The 20243-nt window shown below is 37.3% G+C and overlaps 1 protein-coding gene across 2 annotated transcripts; it reads right to left on the bottom strand.

The window, feature by feature from the left end:
- Positions 1 to 398: 398 nt before the first annotated feature.
- On the bottom strand, positions 399 to 19488 carry LOC116889889 (NACHT, LRR and PYD domains-containing protein 4A-like). 2 transcript variants are annotated; one of them, XM_032890712.1, is made up of 9 exons: positions 19211 to 19488; positions 14428 to 14445; positions 12731 to 14311; positions 10651 to 10809; positions 10039 to 10203; positions 8063 to 8230; positions 4200 to 4370; positions 2132 to 2302; positions 399 to 537 (listed from the first exon to the last, which is right to left on the bottom strand). In XM_032890712.1, exons 1-9 carry the CDS (start codon positions 19486 to 19488, stop codon positions 399 to 401), a joined length of 2850 nt encoding a protein of 949 aa, XP_032746603.1. The 2 variants fall into 2 exon arrangements, with proteins under 2 accessions (XP_032746603.1, XP_032746604.1); XM_032890713.1 differs by lacking the exon at positions 14428 to 14445 and having other exon boundaries at positions 12731 to 14303; positions 19215 to 19488.
- Positions 19489 to 20243: the final 755 nt, after the last annotated feature.

Raw genomic sequence — 20243 nt, 5'->3', positions numbered from 1 at the left:
AGAGGCCAACCTCAGGTATCATTCTTGAGTTTTGATATGGAATCACTGATTTGCGCTGGTACTCACCAGTTTGACTAAACTCATTGCCCACTGAACACTAAGATTCTCTTTTATTTACCTCTCCAGTACTGGGTTACAACTGCAACCCCCCATGCCTGTTTCTGTTTGTTTGTTTGTTTTATGTAGTTTCTGGACATACAACTCTGATCATGATGCTTGTATGACAAGTATTCTATGGACTGAGCCATCTGCACAGCTCTTATTTCTATCTTCAATGAATATATTATTAGCTTCAAATTTTAGATCTCAGTTAATCCCTTCTTAATCTAAGGTCTCATGATATAAAAGAGAACAGATTCTTGCTTACCCAAATGCATGAAGGAAAAATTTTTGCTGTTTCAGAACCGTGGAAAGAGAGCCAATCCACTAATTTCGAAGGCATTCCCACACAGGTTGACCCTACCCAGGGTATTAGACTGGAGAAAAGCAGAAGAAAGGTCCTCACTACTGGCACTGGTTATCTCACAGGCTTCCAACCTACAACAAAAAGGAATGGGTCTATGTCAATATGAGAAAGAATATTAGTAAGAGGTTAATCAGTTATCCTATGCTTATTTCAAACCCTCTGAGGACAGTCTCTTGAAAAGCCTACTGTTCATAACATTAAATTTTATATGTTTTGGCAAATGTGACTACAGTTGACAATTCTGAGATTATTCAAGTCTATGGTGTCATAGCACTAATACTCTACTGTCCCAGCCCTAGGATGAAATTGGACCTTGCACTGTGTAATACAGTGAAATAAGGGTTGGTGAGTTCTTAGCCACACCTCAAGCACATTAATACCTACTGATTTGAACCACTGAGATACATGTTGCTACTGGCTAAACCATATCCCTCCACAATTCATTTGTTGAAGTTCTAATCCATAGGTCCCATGGAATTAGATTTTGAGAAAGACTCTTTACAGAGGCAACTACTTTAAAATAAGTATAATTGTTTGGGATCAAATCTTGTATAACTGTGAAGATATAGGGAGAAGACAATCAATTTCATGTCAATGAAAAAAGCCTGGAATATATTCCTTGTCTTAGTCTCTAAAGAATCCATCCCCGATGGTTTCGTAATCTCAAATCTACCCACTACTACTGCATTTATCAGTAAAGTCCTACTGTATGAGCCATTCAGTCTATTTTTGTTATGGCAGCTAAAGCAGTTGTCACATAACTTAGTCCACTGAAATAAGCCAATGTGTTGTGATCTATTCACTCCTGTCATCTCCAGTGGACATATATCCATGTGTCTGCCTAACCATCTACACATGCATCCAGTATCCATACATACTCTCATCTAATGCAAGCTTCCATCCACAAAGACAACCATACATCTATACTTGCAACCATCAATCATCCACCCATCCACCCATTAATGCATCCATCTAATCATCTATGCACTCATTCAACCAAATATGCCTTCTTCCATGTAATAAACATGCATTCCCTTCATGTAACCATCAATCATCCTCCCATATATACATTCATCTATCCTTCTTGGCATCCACCTGTATATCCATGTATTTTCCAACCATCAATATATATATATATATACCTATCTTCATATTATTCCTTTTCAGGTATCTCTTCGCAAAAGTTATGTTGCTCCATATTTAGACTTTTACATTATCAACTTTTAAATACACCAGTCCAGACATATCATAACTAGTTAGACTAACAATCAGCCAATAATAAAAATACACAGCTTCTAGACTTGACACTGTGGAGTGACTTATTAATACAAACACTCTTAACTGCTATGTTGTCCCTAGGGAATTTATTTTTTTATGTGCATTGGTATTTTGCCTACATATATGTATGTATGTATGTATGTATGTATGTATGTATGTATGTATGTATAAATGTTGTGGGTTCCCTGAAACTGGAGTCATAGATGGGTGTGAAATGACATGTGGGTGCTGCAAATTGAACCTGAGTCCTCTGGAAGAGTAGCCAGTGCTCTTAACTACTGAGCCAAATCTCTCTCCCCCTATGGAGTTTTAATTTTCTTTTCTGCACATTAATCAACCACCTTTTTCCACCCTCAAAGATATAACTAAAACCTTGATGACACCCACCCAAGATCCATTAAGTGGCAGTTGGGATGTTTTAAAGCATCACACAGCAGCTTCACACCAGCATCTTCTAGCTTATTATTTGAAATTTGTAGGCCCTTCAGGTTCTGGTTATTCCTTAAGACTTCAGCTAGGTCCTGGCAGCCACTAGAGGTGATGAGGCAATGTGTCATACTGCAAGAGAAAAAAAAAAAAACACAATATAGTGGTTACTCCCAGTTATGAAGAGGAAACATCTCACCAGGCTCAATGATGCCTGAAATTAAAAACAACACTCAAGGATTAACAAAACAGCAATTTCTCAGTGGTCAACAGACAACAAAATCCGAATAAATCAGGCATGCTCAGATATTTAAAATGCTATATTAGATCAACTACACTACATTGCAATGAAAGTTAAAACAGGGAGCTAAACAGATGGCTCAGAGTTTGAGAGCCATTTTTCTTGCAGAAGACCCAGGTTTGATTTTCAGATTCTATGAGAGACAGCTGATAAGCTAAGCACCTGAAACTCTAGTTCCAAGGACTCCAATTCCCCCTTGGCAGCCTCCTGTGGGGACTAGCATATGCAAATGTGCAGAAATGCACACACAGCAGTTTAAATAAAAAAAAAAACTCTTGAAAAGTTAAAATAATATTCTGTCAAATAACATATTTTAGCATTAAATGAATAACTTATACGTAAATGGAGTGAGGCACTATGGGTAATCCAAATGCGCATAAAGCAGAGTAGTACTGTTGATCATTCAAAGTTTATACTTTACCTTAAGGTAAGAAAGAGGACATGATATTTCATTATAGCCTACTTTATTAAGCTAACCAACCTACCACCCAAACAACCGACCAATTAAAGCACAGAAAACAGATTCCATTTTCTGTTGGCCAACTATTCCTGAGTATGGAGCCTACCCTACAGTGTGTGTGATATATTGAGTTTCATTCCATTGGAGAAAACTGAATTTTGCTCTGCCAATAGATTTTATATTGTCAGTATGTTTAGAGATTTCAAGTGGTTTACACTTTTAAAATACTTTTCCTCATCCTTTGTAGTACTGGAGAAACATAGTTTCAATGTTTTTTTTTTTTAAATAATATATCCTATATACCACCTTACTGGGTTTTAAAAAGACCTTATTGGAAGGAATACACATTCTATATTGGCTTTGCACTTAGTTCCTTATCCCCTCTCTACACATGACAAAAATATTGTGACTATGAGATTTCACAACAGATTAGGCAACAATATTCTCACAAGTAGCTCACACCTGGACTTATCATCTAAAGCATTTGATCCTGGAACACTAATATACTTAGCATGATCAAAACATAACCACATTACATTGCCCCCAAAACCTCTTGATTTACAATTTGAAATCAGGTATTCTGTCATTTTTCTTCTGATTACTGTTAATTGAAATTTCAGGTACACTATTTAATTCACACATGTATATTAAGGTCTTCTTTACATGTCTTACTATTTTTTGGGCTTGAAATATCTTCTATGGCCTCTTGTATTTAAACACATATACACCAGATGGACTGACTGATTTGAGATGTTGGGGGATCTCTGGAATATTGTGATCTCAGGTAAATGTAGGCCGTTGTGTTTGGGTTTAAGGATTATATCCTAGACCCGAATTTGGTTCCACACTCTGCTTCCTAATCCACAAAACCACATTACCATACATTTTTCACTAACAATAGCTTTAGACCATTCCATAATGTGAGCTAAAATGAACCCTTCATCCCTGAATTTGCTTATGATGTTAGATATTTCATCACAGTCAGTGATTACATTAAATCACTATTCATTTTCAAGCACCAAGTCTAACAACCACCCCTTGGGCTCAAGTCATAATTCTTTTCTTTCTCTCATTTCTTCATGTCTATAGTTTGAGCAGCTGTCCACTGAATATCAAAACTATGACACAAAGATCACAGCACAAATCTTTCCACAGGAAAGGGTCTTCAGGAATCATAGATGAATGACTCTTCCCTACATATGTTTAGGCATATGTATTAAAGTTTCCTAAACAGGGTCTTGAAGACAAAACTCAAAGAAACAACCTACCATAGTGACTTCAGAACACAGTTTGGGAGAGTCAGAGCCTTACAGAGAATCTTCAATCCTTTATCCTTCAGTTCATTATTGCTGATATCTAGATGGCACAGAATTTTGTTCTGCCGAAGAGCATCAGAAAGGTAGTCCCAACATTGCTCACTGAGGGAACAGTTGTCCAACCTGTAGGAGGGAAGGGAATGCATGTGAAGGGAAAATGTAAGATTCCTCAATTTTATAAATATTAACAATAATAAAATATTCAAGCAAGGCCAAGAATATCTGGTTTATCTGAACACATCTCCTTTCATTTCTTCTGATTCACATCAGATCTAGCATTGAAACTGAGTAATTCACTAAAAACGCTTAGGTTTGGAAGACCTTACCTGAAGCTAACTTACATCTTTTTAATGAGCAGCACCTCAATCACTATCTCTAATGATGTTTTTAAAAGTCACATGATTATTGTAATATAGACAACCATATCAATTTTGTGAAGGCTTGATTACCCAGTGTAGGAGAATGTCAAGGTGCTAATATGGGAATGGGTATGTAGGAAGGGGAGTACCCTCATAGAAGCAAAAGGAAGTGGCATGGGATAGGAGGGTTCAGACAGGAAACCAGAAAAGAGGTAACAATTGAAATGTAAATACATAAAATATCCAATAAAAAATTCTTATGAAAAACTATTTTTGGAAAACAATGTATATGTGGTTTAATCTCAACTCTGTGGCTGTAATAAAATTTTTCTTACAAAAATCAATTTTGGGTAGAGAGGACCTAATTTATTTTTCTGCATATGCCTATACATGATGTTTTCAGTTACCTAGTATAGTATGCATGTGGAAGTCAGAAAAGCTTGTGAAGTTGGTTCTTTCCTTCCAACTATACATGGCTGTTTTGAAAGTTGAATGGGAACTAGAAACTCTTTCTCAGTCTGCTGCATAGATGAAACTACAGGGATGTGAAACTAACCATGATGAATGTGGACATGAATAGGTGTTTTAAATTTTTAACTGTATACATTTGTGAATGCTATGTGTGGGTCTGTCCACGTGAGTGAGGCTTACTGTGTATGTTGTTTGATTATTCAAACCTAGAGCTACAACTGTTTAAGTTGGGTGCTAGGAAAGAATTGTGTCCTCTGGAAGAGTTTTTTCCTTAGTCACTTAGCTATCTTTCCAGCTCACTGTGGTTGAGTTTCTTTCTCAGGTTTGTGCTTTGAAACTTCTTAAATGGGACTGTATAAATGGGAAGAAATCATAACTAATTAACTTGTCTGGGTATTGTCTTAGAGAATGTCTTGATTTCTGGACAGGAATCCTATAAAAGACATCAGTCATCAGGTCAACAAAGAAACTATGACAATTCAAGGACAGAAAGAATGCAGGAACTAACAAAGCACACTTTGACTGCATTCTAAGCCCAAGAAATGAGAGACTGGGTATCTGTCCTATCCAATTTTGGATGCAAACAACACTCTCAACATCTTCTCTACCAAGATTCACAGCCATTCTACACAGGCTTCCCTTTCCCACAGAACATACTTCTGTCCATCACAGTTGTGGAATAAGGAGTCTCATCTATTGATATTAGGATCCAGAGTCTTAGACTATCTCTTGTGTCTTTATACTGCCTCAGAAATCTAAGAATGTGTTTGCTGCATATGTCTTCCTGTGTTTGGAGGTTGGAGCATGATACAAATGTCAACTTCAGTTGCTCTCTACATTGTTTTGTAACTGGAACACACCAATATGGTTAATCCCTCCATTCTAGGATACACTTGCTTGGTGCCAGCCACAAAGGGTCTTCATTCTTGTCAGATTTCTGTGAGGAAGCAGAGGGGGGAAGAGTGTGGTGGAGACTAAGACTGCTGTCTTTTGAAATATTTAGGATTTTTGTATGATAATAAAAACTTTACTTATCTAATTTTAAGTTACTTTACTATGGTAGCTGACTTGCCTTCTGTGTTCCTCTGAGAGCAGAAACTGCAATTTCTGACATTTAGCACTTCATCCTAAAACAAAAAAAACTAAATAAAGAATTAATTGCTAGAGCACTTTCCCATTTGTCCAGATGCCTTTTGTTTGTCAGGCTAGAGAAATTTTAGGAGCACTAAATGTCTTATGAAATGAGAAGAGAATTATGCTCACACACAAAAAGCTTTTACATAAGAAAATATGTGTAAGCTCACATACATTCATATATAGATTCACACATGAGTACTGGTACATTAATTTCTGACTAGTTGGATCAACCTTGCATGCAATTTCATAATTACATATGTAAACACACACACACACATCTATAATTATATATGCATTTGGAGCAAAAGAACAAGCATGGTTACAGAAAGAACTCACTGATTCTGGATGAAAAAGGAGCTCCAATCTTTATTGCATAGGGAGAGAAAAAGCTACTAAGCTTTTACTGAATAATTTAAACCCAAGTTTTAAGAGGAAAGCTTTGTTTCTTTTAATAAGACTAAGCCCACCTTGTTATTAAGAAAAGACCTGTTCTGTTCCATGGTAAATGGTCGCCTGCCTATTCCTTCTGCTCTCTTTCTCTCTCTCTCTCTCCAGCTTCTTTTTCTTTCGTCATTCCCTCTAAATTCTGCATATTGCTCTTTTAGTTATCTTTTGTTACGTTATATTTTCTAAGTCATTCTTCTCTTCATTCTTCTACTAATCTTGCTTACTCCTCCTTTTCTGATGTCAAAATAATGCTTGTACTTTCAATGCCTTTTCTTCAAATCTATGCATTTACTTCTAAGTTCTTCTTGAGTTTAGTTCTTTCTAAAATTTTTCTTTCCTAAAAACAATTATTTTCAGTTTTGTCTTTAAAAGTTCTAGTCATATCTGACTAAAAAGTGTTCTGTCTGAAAAGTTCTTTTCAGCCCAGTTCTCTCTCTTTTCTTTGTCCTTAGCACTTTTAAGCCTTTCAGAATATATGATATCATGCTAAAATGTTCATTACAATTTTACATGTACATTCACATCTTAAATTGTACTAGATGTTTACAACGGATGTAAGCATATCCACTAGGACTAAATATCTGGATAAATATTCATTACCTGTCACAGTTCCTTAGGTTAGGTTCATAAAAATTTGAAAAACATAACCATGTTATTAGTGCAATTTGGTATAGATAAACTCAGTCAACATCTGATCTTCTGTCCTAGTACCTATAATATACCACAGTTCCCTTTTTAGGACCTTTCTTTAATGACTTTACAAACTTTTGGAATATGCTCCGTGTAGTATAAGCAATTAAGTGGTGACAGAGACTGTCAGGGTTCTCATTGAAGTTTCAATTATCAGAAAGGATCTAATAGCAGCCTCGCTATATGAAGCTAAATAAATACTGATATAATTTTAGAAATTCTTACAGGATTATCATTAATAATTAAGAACTCATCTATTTGTCTATGTAGGATCTCTGCAAGATAGTACATCTTTATAAATCTGCAGAGATCTTCTCAAAAGGGTGAGCTAATACCTTGCAATTGTTATATATGTTTAATAATAATGGGAAAAGCATATTAATTGCAGGAATCCCTCCTACAGTGATTTTATCCTGGACTTGCCCTATGGGAGCAAGGCAGTCATGAATTATTTTAACCCAAAGCAGACCATCTCAGGCACATCACATAATAGTTATAACCTTGTCCGATGTCTGTTCCTGACACACAACTACTTTGATTCCTTAGCTCTAGGATTATAGACACCAAGTCAAGTACTGCTGTTGTCAGCATAGAAAGTATGCCTATTCACTGAGGAATTTACTTAGACACCTGGTAGATTTTAGTAAATAGAGGCAGAGTTGAAATGATTTCTACAATTCACCCCAGTGTGCACCTACCAAAGCCACTTACACTAAGTTCTCCAGAATACAGTTCGGATGGCACAAAGCCTTACAGAGTGAGTATATCCCTTTGTCCAAGTTGTTGCATGCCAAGTTAAGAATTTTCAAGGTCTTGCTGTTCATCAGGACGAAGGCAAAATTCTGGCAGTCATCAGGTGAAAGGTTACACTGTTCTACCCTGCAGGAAAAAGTGTAATATCATATTCTTTCTGTCTGCATATTTTCTCTTTTTATTCCCAAGGAAGTTTGAGACATCTCAGAACTTGACAATGTTTTTTTTATTAAATAACAACAAGAAATGATTTACTATTAGTGTATGAGTATTTACATGTGTATATATATGTATATATATATGTGTGTGTATGTATATGTGTACATATATATGTCTACATATATATATATGTATGTCTGTGTGTGTGTGTGTGTGTGTGTGTGTGCATCAAAACATGTGACAAACAAGATGGGGGATATTATGCCCTACAACTAGAGTTAAAACTGGTTGTAAGCTGTGAGAGTAGAGTATGAGTGCTAAGAAAGAATTTAAGCCTCGGTTCCCTATATGAGTATCAAGTGTTCTTAACCAACCCAGCCATCTTTCAGGTGAGTGTAAAAACTACATTTATTTATTGGTGCATGTATGTGTGTGAAGCCCTTGAGTTACTAGACATAACATATACTATATTGGTAAATTGTGATCTGTTGCCTAAGCTTGCTGAAATTGAACTCTGATAGTAACAATGACTTTTCTGTTCCAGCCTACAGTATGTTTATGGCAAATGTCCTCTAAGCCTCTGTCCTGGAATGGACTGGACCCTCTGGATCTATAACAAAGAGTGGAGATAGGAGTCACACAGCCTAAGAGTAAAACCATTGTGTTCATGAGAATGACTGAACAGTAGTCCGGTACCAACCAAAGTTACTATTGATTATGCCACAACATGATAACATCATACAGCATGAAAAATAAGGAAAGAAGGAAAATATAGGTAAAGATAATATTCCATTCTGCCTGGAACTCTCCGTGAACAAATCTAGCAGGGCTGGGTCAAGGCCTTCCCAGTCAATTCTGATGGACGAGCCAAAGCACCTGTCTTGTTCATGCTATTTACACTCATTATCTGCTGTTCTTTCTTCGTTTACTTGGGGCCCCAAAATGGACACTCTGCTCTTCATCCTAGGACAGGAGATGAGGATCTTTCTCTGACTGCTTCAGTGACATTTGTTCAGTCAATTTTTGTTTGGCTTTGATATGATTACATTCTTTTATTTATTTACATTCTATGTGCATGCTCAGTATATATGGTATAGCATGCAAAATACCATTTGGAGAATGTGGAACAAATGAAGACTTCTTGTGGAAATTTTATCCCAATATGGGTCCTGGAATAGAACTCAGGCCATAGAGATGTCAGCAGATGCCTTCTCTACCTGAGCCATCTCATTGACTAGCTGTCATCAAAACTTATATTGAGGAAGTCTACAAATAAACAATAGAAAAATAGGACAACCATGCACCAATAAAAAAACCATAGTCCTATGATTATTTCAATGTCAATTTAACCCAACTGAAAATCACTTAGAAAGGGAGTCTCATTGAGCAGTTTCTCTAGATGGGGAAGACCTGTGGGCATATTTATGGACAATACTTGATCAAGTTAACTGAGGTGATAAGACCTGCTGATAATGGGTGCCACCATTCCTCAGGAAGCAGGATCCTGAATCATTATAGGAATGAAGAAATTTAGATGTACACTAGCATGTGTGCAATAATCCACTGTTCTTTGCTCTTGAATAGTGCATGTGATGTGACTGTGCTTCAAGGTTTTGCTACCCTGGCTTCCTACAAGCTGAAATTTTGAATCAAGTAGCTATTCTTCCCTCTATTATTGCTTAAGTCATTATTGTATTTATATCACAGCAAGATAGATCAAAATTAATTGCCTTTGTTGAGAGGAGTTGATGAATTAGGTGAACACAAAGACTTACACCAGTTTTTCTACATTGCATTCTGCCTGGTTCAAGACATCACACAACAATTCCACATTAATGTGGGAGAGGCAAGTGAAGCTGAAGTCCAAATATTGCAAATTGTGGTCCTGAATAAACTCAAAGAATAGGTGCTTTTCACATAAAAAGGACACCATATTTGCCCTGCAGAACAAAGAGAGGTATCCATCAGTTTCCTCCAGCCTGAGCTCTCACCTTTGGCAAGATCCTATAACCTATAATGACCACAGAACTCTAATTTTGTAACAACGTGAAACAGCTCATTGGCTCTCAAACTGGTTGATTTTTTCTTCTATATGGAACTCACATGGAAACATTTTGAAATCAATTCAGCTATTACAATAAGTAGTTGCTAGAATCTAAAGAGCAGAACCCCCTACACACATACACAAACAAGCACTCATCATCCTACAATTCATGGATCAACCCTCATTGAAGAATGGTCAAGCAACAGACATTATAGACATCAAGCTGGAAAGGTTCTACTTTAGACTGTAAAAGCCTTCTTTTATGCAGTTAGCTGATATATAGTGGAAAGCCTATTCTGTTAAAACTGTGATATGAATAAATCAAAGTCAACCTCTAACTTACTTAAGTATTTTAATGGTGCAGGTGCGGTTCTTCCAATGATTATAAAAGACAGAAAAGGCTGGATCACTGAGACCAGTTTGTTTAATTTGGAGTTCCTGGATGTCCTTATTGCTTATGAATATGGAACACATTTGATTCCAGTAGGTGAGAAGCCTTTCCCTGTTAAAGAGGAGAAAGGTGTACATTCCACTGTTAAAAAGTTAACTCTAGGTGCTGAAAAAGTGGTTCAGTGGTTAAGAGTATTTGCTCTTCTCCCAGACCTTAGTTCAGTTTCCAACACCAAAATGATGGCTCATAATCAGCCATAAACCCAATTCCAGGGTTATTTGACAGCCTCTTTCTGTCCACCATTGCTACTAAGTACCACATACATGCACACATATAGGCAAAAGCATTTATACTCATAAAACATTAAGAAACAGATGATAAAATCTATCAGCACTTTCAGATTCTATTTATTTACAGAAAGTTAAGTCAAGCCACTAATAGTATACAAATGTACCAAATTGACTCCCTAAACAAAGCAAGCATAGCCAGCTAAGGTCATTTCAAGTGGCAGTGTCTGTGGGATTTTGTTTTTTATAGCTTGAAGTAGAGATGCGTTTCATGTATTGGAAAAAATCTCAGAGAATTCTGAGAATCTTAAACACTAGAAACCAGGTTTGTCTGGGGCTTTTCCATGCCTTCCACACTCCCACAACATAAGACAACCCAGATGGCTTGGCAGTATTGAAGTTAAGAAATCCCACCCTACAGGTAACCTTGGTAGAGTTAGAATGAAAAAAAATGAGTCAGGGTCCCAGAATCCCCCGAATCAAAACCTAGAGAAAGAATCTCTTGAGTGACCCTTCAGATTGGACAATTTACTCATGATATATCTTGGATAATATGAGTGACTTCTCTGTTTACTTTCTTTACTTCTATTAGAACAATCATATTTGCCTTGTAACATTTCTGTATGTGTGGAGAGAGAGAGAGAGAGAGAGAGAGAGAGAGAATGAGTTTTTGTGTGTGTGCATACACACACACACACACACACACACACACACATGCACCACATGTGTATTAAGGTGAAAGAACAACTTTTATGAATCTGTTTTCCTACCATGTGGTCTAAAGGATAGAACTTAGGTCATCAGACTTGAGGCCAGGCACCTTTTATCTTCTGATCCATCTTTTCAGCTCACCATGTATGTATTATAATATGAAATGGGTCAATTTAGTACAAGATTTTTGTATATATGTTTGTGAGCACATGCAAATAAGTACATGTATGTGCTTGCATATGGAAGCCATGTTTCTGCCTCTTTAGTGCTGCTGTCATAGGTAGATGCTGTGAAGTACAGCCTTTTATAAAACAAATATGGATACAGAGCATGAAACTTAAGATCTCATACTTCTACAGTAACTGATACATTCCCATATCCTCTATAATAGTTAACTTTTTAAAAGTAGTTTGCAGTTAGGTGATTAAGAGAGAGTTCGAGTATCACACTCATATCTCAGAAGAGCAGAAAGCACACATGACATTGACCAACACCCTCCATACTCACATTATGGTGGGTTAATTCCATTGATGCTTTGATAATGAAGACACTGTAACGAAGTAGAGGAGATTCTCATAGAAAAATCCCAGGGCTCCCAAACAGTCAGCTTAACTTATTCTACTATTTCAAAAAGATCAGAAATTTAAGGCCATTCTTGATTACAAAATAAATAGGAGGCTAAACCATGTCTCAAGAAAGATTAAAAAAAATCCTGGGAGCTGTTCCTGGTAAAGTGTGTGTGTGTTTGAATACATATGTTTATGCACATGTATAGAATATATACAAACATGTGTACACAGATGCATGTACATACATACATATTCATATATACATATATGTACATGTATGCACAGCCAACCTGTTAATACTCTTTCTGTTAATGTGTTTTTGTGGTTGTTAATATGGTTTCTAGGCTGATCTCTCAGTATTCAGCAACCAGGTTGAATTTTGAATCTATCTATATAAATCATCAATGCCCATGGACATTTTCTAAATAATATGGGACAGAAAAGTTAGATATTGAATATACTCACATAGAGCTGCATTCCTGTTCTTCATTCAGGATATTTTGGGTTGAAAAGGATACTTTCTTCAGGGTAGAACAGTGTTTTAAGCAGTAGGCAGCAACAATAATATCAGAATAATCTTTAGCCACAAAGTTAATCTGTTCAATACAGTTCATTGCTTGTACTAAGAAGGCTTCATCCTCCATCTCAAACAGACAGTAAAACAACTTCATGCCATCTATCTGTTCTTGAAGCTCTTCATTGCCTCTTATGGTTTCCAAGCACTGATAGAACTGATGTTTTATTTCCTGGGACAACTGGTGGCCAAAGAATGCATCTAGTTTTTTCTGTTCCAATTCATGTAAAAGGCCGAAGATGAAACAGCCTAAAAAGATCCACTCTGTTTTGATTTTCTTTAGAAACGTAAAGATGAGTATATCTATACATTTCACATATTGACTAGGGTGGTCTTCATGGCTCTTTAGAAAATAAAAGATTGCAGCACAGACTTCTTGGACAGATGGGTGGAGGAATATGTAAGAATTTTCAGATTCCCTGATCTTTACAAGCATTCCAATGTCCAGCAAGGTGGGGATGTCAGAGTCCATGATCCCATTCCGTCTGAGAGACTCCTCACTAAATACAAATGTGTTAGTCCACATGCCCTCTGCAGCAAGAAAACACAACCCCTGCATCTGGTCTTGGCTTTTCTTACTTGGATATTGGGCATTTTGGGGAATGAACAGATTGAAGATATATGTAGTATACAGGGAGGTGATACGTCGGCAGAGAGATATTGGGTCTTTTCCCTTCTCTATCTCATTTTTAAGACATTTAGCTATCATGCAGCAGACTATCGGGGCCTGACATATATTGAACAGCTGCTCATTTTTTCTCACCAAACTGAAGACTTCCAGGGCTCTGTTCATATCTTGGAACAAGTTGTGGAAACATGATATAATATCGTTGTCATTCAATCCTGTTACTGTTCTCACACTTGTATACTTAATCCTGTTCTCCATTTTCTCAAATGTCTCTGGAGTAGTTGAGATAATGAGAGATGATTCAGGAAGTATCTTTCTCATGAGCAAACTGCTCAGCACTACATTCACGGGCTGCATCTCTATGCAGTTATCACACAGCTTTGATTCACATTCGGACAGATCCCATTCCATACCTTCTAAACTGTCAATGAGAAATAAGAGTTTCTCAGGTTCGGATAGAATCTCCTCTATGGGAGCTGAGGAACCAGGCCACTCTCTGGAGATCAATTCAGCCAGACTAGCTGTTTTCAACTGCTTCACATCTTGACAGCAGAAGTAGAAGATGTAGGAGAAATTGTTTTGAAACAACAGGCCTTTCGACCAGGCAAACATTAACTTTTTCAAAATTAGTGTCTTGCCAATTCCAGCCATACCTTTTATGACCACAACTTGAGGCCTCATCACAGTTCTATTTGATAGGAGAAGGTTCTCAAAATAAGCACGGTCATTCTGGGTGAATTTCTCCTTAAGTAAATCCTGAATAATAGTGGTGAATACTCTGGAACTGTCATGGGTCAGCTTTGTCTTCAAATGAGCTTGATATAACTTTGGGTGTCCTGAGTCAGTGAACACAGGGGAAAACATCCACAACATATCAAAGTTAAACATTCATTTGTATATAATCAGACCATAACATTTTAAATATCAGAATGAATCACTTAAATATTTATTTTTAATAATGTGCATGTTAGTGGGTTCCTATAGAGGTCAAAGATGTTAAATCCTTCCTCCACACACAGCTGGATTTATAATTGTCCATGAGTATTCCCATATGGGTGCTGGGAGTTGAGCTCAGATATTATGTACAAATAGAACATGCTCCTAGCCACTGAGTCATTTCTTCACCTCCCTTATGGTGTATGGTTTTAGGACTTTGTAAGCTCTGGACCTAGAACAACTCCAGTTAATGTGAGAAGATTTTTACTGGCACTGGAGCACAGCTGCATTTCTGTGTCATGAATATTATATTGTTAAATTATCATGTGCTGTTTAAGAAGATGTCATTTGAAATGGGGTTGTCACTTTTCCCCATTTTCCCCATGCTTTGACCCAAGCATATTTCAATACAGTCCCTTCTTGGGTTCTTGTCTGCAAATTGGCTGACGCATAATTCTGGAACAAGAAGCGAAGAGAATAAAAAAAGTTCAAGAGGAAAACCATCATATGCCTTGAGGTCAGCTAAATCATGAAACATTTCAAGCAAATTTTATGACTCTTTACCCACAATACAAAAGTGCCTATAGTGGGAAAAGAAGCCTGTACAAGAACAATGGAACCTCAAACAGAAAGACAGTTCCATTAGAAGCTCCAACTCACTCCAACTTCCTTATCTGGTTTCTGCTGGATGTTGTAGGAGCAGATTTTGATGATGTTTATGAGACCCTGATTTGGCAATGTAACATTCCTACCATTATTCGATTTTGTTTTGTTTTATTTTTCAGATTGTGAGTATCACTTGAGGGGATACTTTCTGTTAATGGGAACTCCAGTAGGCTGTTATTAAGAGGCTTCCACAGTCAACTTCTATTGGAGATTTTTAAGGGCACAATTTGATGATGTTTTCTCTCTCTCTCTCTCTCTCTCTCTCTCTCTCTCTCTCTCTCTCTCCCACTCCCTCCATCCTTTCCTCCCTATGTATTGGCATATCTATTGACCAATTTTTTAACCTATCTACCTACATAACTCTGATTTATCTTGATCCTTTGTTATTTATTCTTTTATTTGGACTTGCAATGTACTTAATGAATGAACTCATGAATGAAGGTATTCATCCTTAACTAAAAGCATGGCTTTCAAAGATAATACTCTGGACTATATGGAATCCTGTGCTCTGTGCAACTACTGGGACAGCAAAAATGCCAATTAGGAGTCGCAGACTGCATGGCTCCCCAAACAAAAATATCAGTGATTCCTTACTCCTGACACATGAACACATGTACACAACTTAACAGGATAATTATACATGGTTGTGATGACAGCCCACAACTGAAAAATTGGTATCACTATCAACCTCAGATTGACTACATAATGAAAACAGGTATTGTCATATTGACTTTAAAATTATATAATAATGGGGCTAGAGAGATGGTGCAGTAGTTAAGAGCACTAGCTACTGTAGAAGTTGTCTTGAGAATGTTTTCCAGCATGCACATCAGGGGGCTCACAACAGCCTGTCACATACCTCCAAAGTGCCTGGACTCTGTTGTAGGCACTGTACTCACACACATAATCCCCCACGCATGCTTGCATATATGAAATTTTTGAAAAGATACTTTAAAATTTTTTCAACATTCACAAATGGCATGAAAGCAAAAAAAAGGTACAATTTCAGGGGACAAAGGTTACTAGTGGAGAAAAAGAGAAAGGAGAGTTTTAGTGGAAGAACACTCTGAGCAAAACACAATGATACACACACACATACACACACACACATAACCACACACACTCACACACACACTGATGCAATTTGTATGCCAAGTATAATACTTAATTTTTGAAAGGTGCTCAATGGAAATAAAAGACAGGTTGGGCAACCAGTGGAATCTGAGGAAAGGCAAGGCAAATTGTATACGTAAATGCTTTCACTAAAATTGAGAATCAACAAATAGGGGCTGGTGAGATATCTTAGGGGCATTTATCATCAAGTCAATATGGAATTAACTCTCAGAATTTGTCTCTGATCTCCACTTGTGGACCATGGTATGCAAGAACATATGTGTACACACAAATAACACATGTCAGGAAAGTCAAAGTTAGCCAACAGTGGGACTTTGTTATTGATAAGAAATAGCTGAACAGGGAATGAAGGTCCTGAGAATGGTTAGAGAAAAAAGCCAGCCATAAGCACAAAGGATAAATAAAAAGAGATATACACAAGACATGTATGAAGATCTAACATATGGGGTTCAAGAGATGTCCCAGTAGTTAGAAGACCTGGATTTAATTACAAGCATATACCTGATAGCATCAACATTCTCTAGGACCAGATCTCATGTACACTTCTGGCCTTTGAAGACATTGGTCATACATAGTGAACATACATATAAGGCAAGCACTATCACATACACATAATATAGCTTCTATCTGATCATACATATTTTAGTTATAAATTAAATTTTTATATGCAACTGGATTTCAAGAATAAGGTGGGAAAGAACAGCATAGGGACAATTTTTAAACATTTTTTAAATGGACATGCATGGTATATACTCACTAATATGTGGAAATTAGCCATAAAGGACAGGATTATTGAAGCACAATCCATATACTTATAAAGCCAAACAACAAGGAATGTACACCGAAGGATGTTTGAATATTTCTTAGAAAAAGGAACAAAATAGATTTCAGAAATTAATGGAGAGAGGAAATTAGGTGGGAGAGGGAGGAGGGAGGGGAATAGGGTTGGAGTATCAGATGTAGGGAGAGCAGGAGAGAGTAAACAGAAATTGTGGGGGACATCTCTGAAACATGCAAGAGACCTGGGATGGGGAAAAACCCCAGGGTTTTGATGGGGGTGAATCTAGCTGAGATTTCTTTCTTAAAGCTGGGGATATGGATTATAAAGAGTCCATTTCCTGTAGCTAGGAAAGACTCCCAGTGTAAGAATAAGGACAACAACCCATCCATAAAACTATCATCCCAAAATATGTCCTTTCTACCTGCAAGATAGTAAGGGAAAATGATAGAGCAGAGACCGAAGGAATGACCAAGGAAGGACTGCCCCAAATTAAGACTCATTCCTTGGGCAAGAAACAAACTCTGACATTATTAATGACACTGTTATGTTTTCAAACAGGAGCCTAGCATAATTGTCCACCCAGAGTTTCCACCCAGGAATCAATGGAAAGAGATGCACAGACCCCCAACCAAAATTAAATCGAGCTTGGAGAGTCTTGTGGAAGAGTTGGGAGATGGAGTAAGGGAAGAACTGAAGACATCAGGGACTTCACAGGAAAACCAAAAAGTCAACTAATCTGGACTGTTTGGGGGGTCCCAAAGACTGAACTATCAAACAAAGGATGAGCATGGACTGTAACTAACTCCACTACCTCCATGTAGCAGATATGCAGTTTGGTCTTCATGTGGATCCTTATACAATGGAAATGGATGCTGTCTCTTAATTTGTTGGCTGCGTATGGGTCCACTAATGGGTTTGCCTTAACTTCCCTCAGTGGGAAATGATGCTCCTAATTTTTCAGTGACTTGATTTACCAGTGGTACCCAGGGGTTTCTCTCTTCTCAGAGAAAAGGATGAGGGAAAAGAGGGGGAGGATATATGTGAAGAGGTACTGCAAGAAAGGGGGGGCTGATATTGGAACATAAAGTAAATTTTAAAATGAGGGGGAGGAAAAACATCAGAGACAACTTAAAAAAAATAAAGGTTGGAATAAAGAATATATTATAGCCACAGATCTAAGATTATGAATGAATCCCAAACATAGAGAGCTTAGGGAAAAAAAAGACATACATCTAGGTAAAAACTGGACCATCCAAGACAAAGAGATGAAGTAAACCTTAAAGTATACATGATATTTAATAACAGGATAAATATAACTGTAACTCTTAAGACCATAGTGTTTATGAAACGTGGCTTTTCTCCTAAAAGCTTGGGCTTGCTAACAAACAAAACAGACACAGATACAACAAAAAAATCTTGTTCCACACATAGATGTTTCAAATGCATATATAATATGCATGTGGAAGGGAGAGGGGGTTGGGTTGCAATACACATTCATGTAGAGATGAGAGGTTGAAATTGGGTGTCTTAACTGTTCTCTGTTCTCAACATATATACATTTGTTTTTAATTTGGACAAATAGGTGTTTTTGTCTGCATGCATGCATATGTACCAAATGTGTGCAGTACCCTCAGGGGAGAGAATAAGGCATTAGATCCCATGAAACTGGAGTTAGGTTATTGTCAAGTACTATGTAGGTTCTGGAAACAGAGCTGAAGTCCACTGTAAGGATAAGTGTTCTTAACTACTGAGTCATCTCTTCAGGCCCTCCATCTCATTTGAGACATTTTATCAGGGTTAGACAGTGCCAGGTTGATTAACCAACTAATGAACATGCCTGACTTTTATGTGGTTTCTGAGATACAATTCAGATTATCCTATTTATACAAAACGTACCTTACAGACCCAGCTGCCTTCCTAGACCCCACAAATATGATTCATCCCAGATGTTTTCTGTTGCTGCTGGCCTAAATCCATAGTGCTCCCATTTCACTGTAGAATTATGACTTCAGTCTAGATTAGAGGGACATTTGTAATATTCTGGGTAGAAGTTTAACAAATGAGGTTAGAGCATGTAACATTTGATAGCATAGACTAGAGATCACATGTATACATTAAGATGTCTCCTTAAAGAAGAAAATCCCATTGATACCTGCTGGCCCTATGGTAGATGGGTATCAAAACTATGACATGATACTCTTTCACTGTAAAGAAGTTTTCACCTACTTACCAGCAATTTCTCGTTTTGCCCTCTCTATGAGATCCGTTCTATTGAGCTTCTGAAAAATGTTGAAGGTTATATTCCAGGCTTGTTTCTCTTCATAATGTTTTAACAGTAAGTTGGCAAGGCCTTCCCGAGTTGCCCTCTTCACTTCTGTACAAGAAATTGTCAGCCCAAATTGCAAAATCTCCTGTTTGAGGAACTCCTTAAACTTCACAAATTCCCTCTTGTTTAGCTCTTTCAAGTACCACATAATGCCAAAATCAGAAAAGAAAGATGCCATCTTGTCTTAAGGAAAATAATCTAGTCTTCAGAGAGATGGGTACCAGGATAAAAAACACAGTATCTGTGGGAAAATCAGGCAAGCAACTGAGATACAAAATTAGTTGGTCAATTAACTAAATTAAAGGGGTCAGTTGGCTGGGGCATGTTTGACATCATAAAGGGTTGGCTGCAAAAGTGCTGGGACATATGCTGTATCTTAAACATACTTGTAAAAAGCAGGGTATGCAGCCACAAACTCTTAAACTTCATATGTCTTTCTGGCAAGATATGCTGAAGTAATCATAATTCAGAATTTGAGAAAGTGGCCATCCATTGACTGTTCCAACTTGCAGCCAATAACATGGGAGGAAACCCACATCTGTCATTAAATAGATGGCCAGGAATCACTGATTGGTCAGCTGAGTAACCCAAGATAACCAAACACAATTGTCCAAAACAAAGTCAATGAAATGATTCCTAATGATTTTTCTGCTATACTCATAGATTAGTGTCTGTCTCAGTAATCATCAGTGCATTGTCAATCAACTGAGATAAGCACATAGGGACCACAGCCAAACAGTAGATGGAGTCAGGGTAACCCCAAAAAAGAGGTAGAAAAAGGATTGTAAAACCAAGAGGATTGGAGGACACCATAAGACCACAACCCACAGAATCAACAAACAGGGTGCATAGAGGCTCACAGAGACTGAAGATACTGTCACACAGCCTGCATAGATCTGCATTAGTTTCTCTGATTATATGTTTCAGTTGTAT

The sequence above is a fragment of the Rattus rattus genome, chromosome 1 (assembly GCF_011064425.1).
Source record: "Rattus rattus isolate New Zealand chromosome 1, Rrattus_CSIRO_v1, whole genome shotgun sequence".
Taxonomy (NCBI): domain Eukaryota; kingdom Metazoa; phylum Chordata; class Mammalia; order Rodentia; family Muridae; genus Rattus; species Rattus rattus.
The sequence above is the reverse complement of the archived record's forward strand: the minus strand, read 5'-3'. Positions and strand labels throughout refer to the sequence as shown.

Excerpts from the sequence above, each read along its gene's own strand:
- LOC116889889 (XM_032890712.1), bottom strand. The coding sequence starts at position 19,488 with ATGGCATCTTTCTTTTCTGATTTTGGCATTATGTGGTACTTGAAAGAG. Across the intron at positions 10,204-10,650 it reads TGCACCATTAAAATACTTAA|GGCAAATATGGTGTCCTTTT; the intron begins GTAAGTTAGAGG and ends TTTGTTCTGCAG. Across the intron at positions 4,371-8,062 it reads TGTATTCTGGAGAACTTAGT|GTTGGACAACTGTTCCCTCA; the intron begins GTAAGTGGCTTT and ends TCCCTCCTACAG.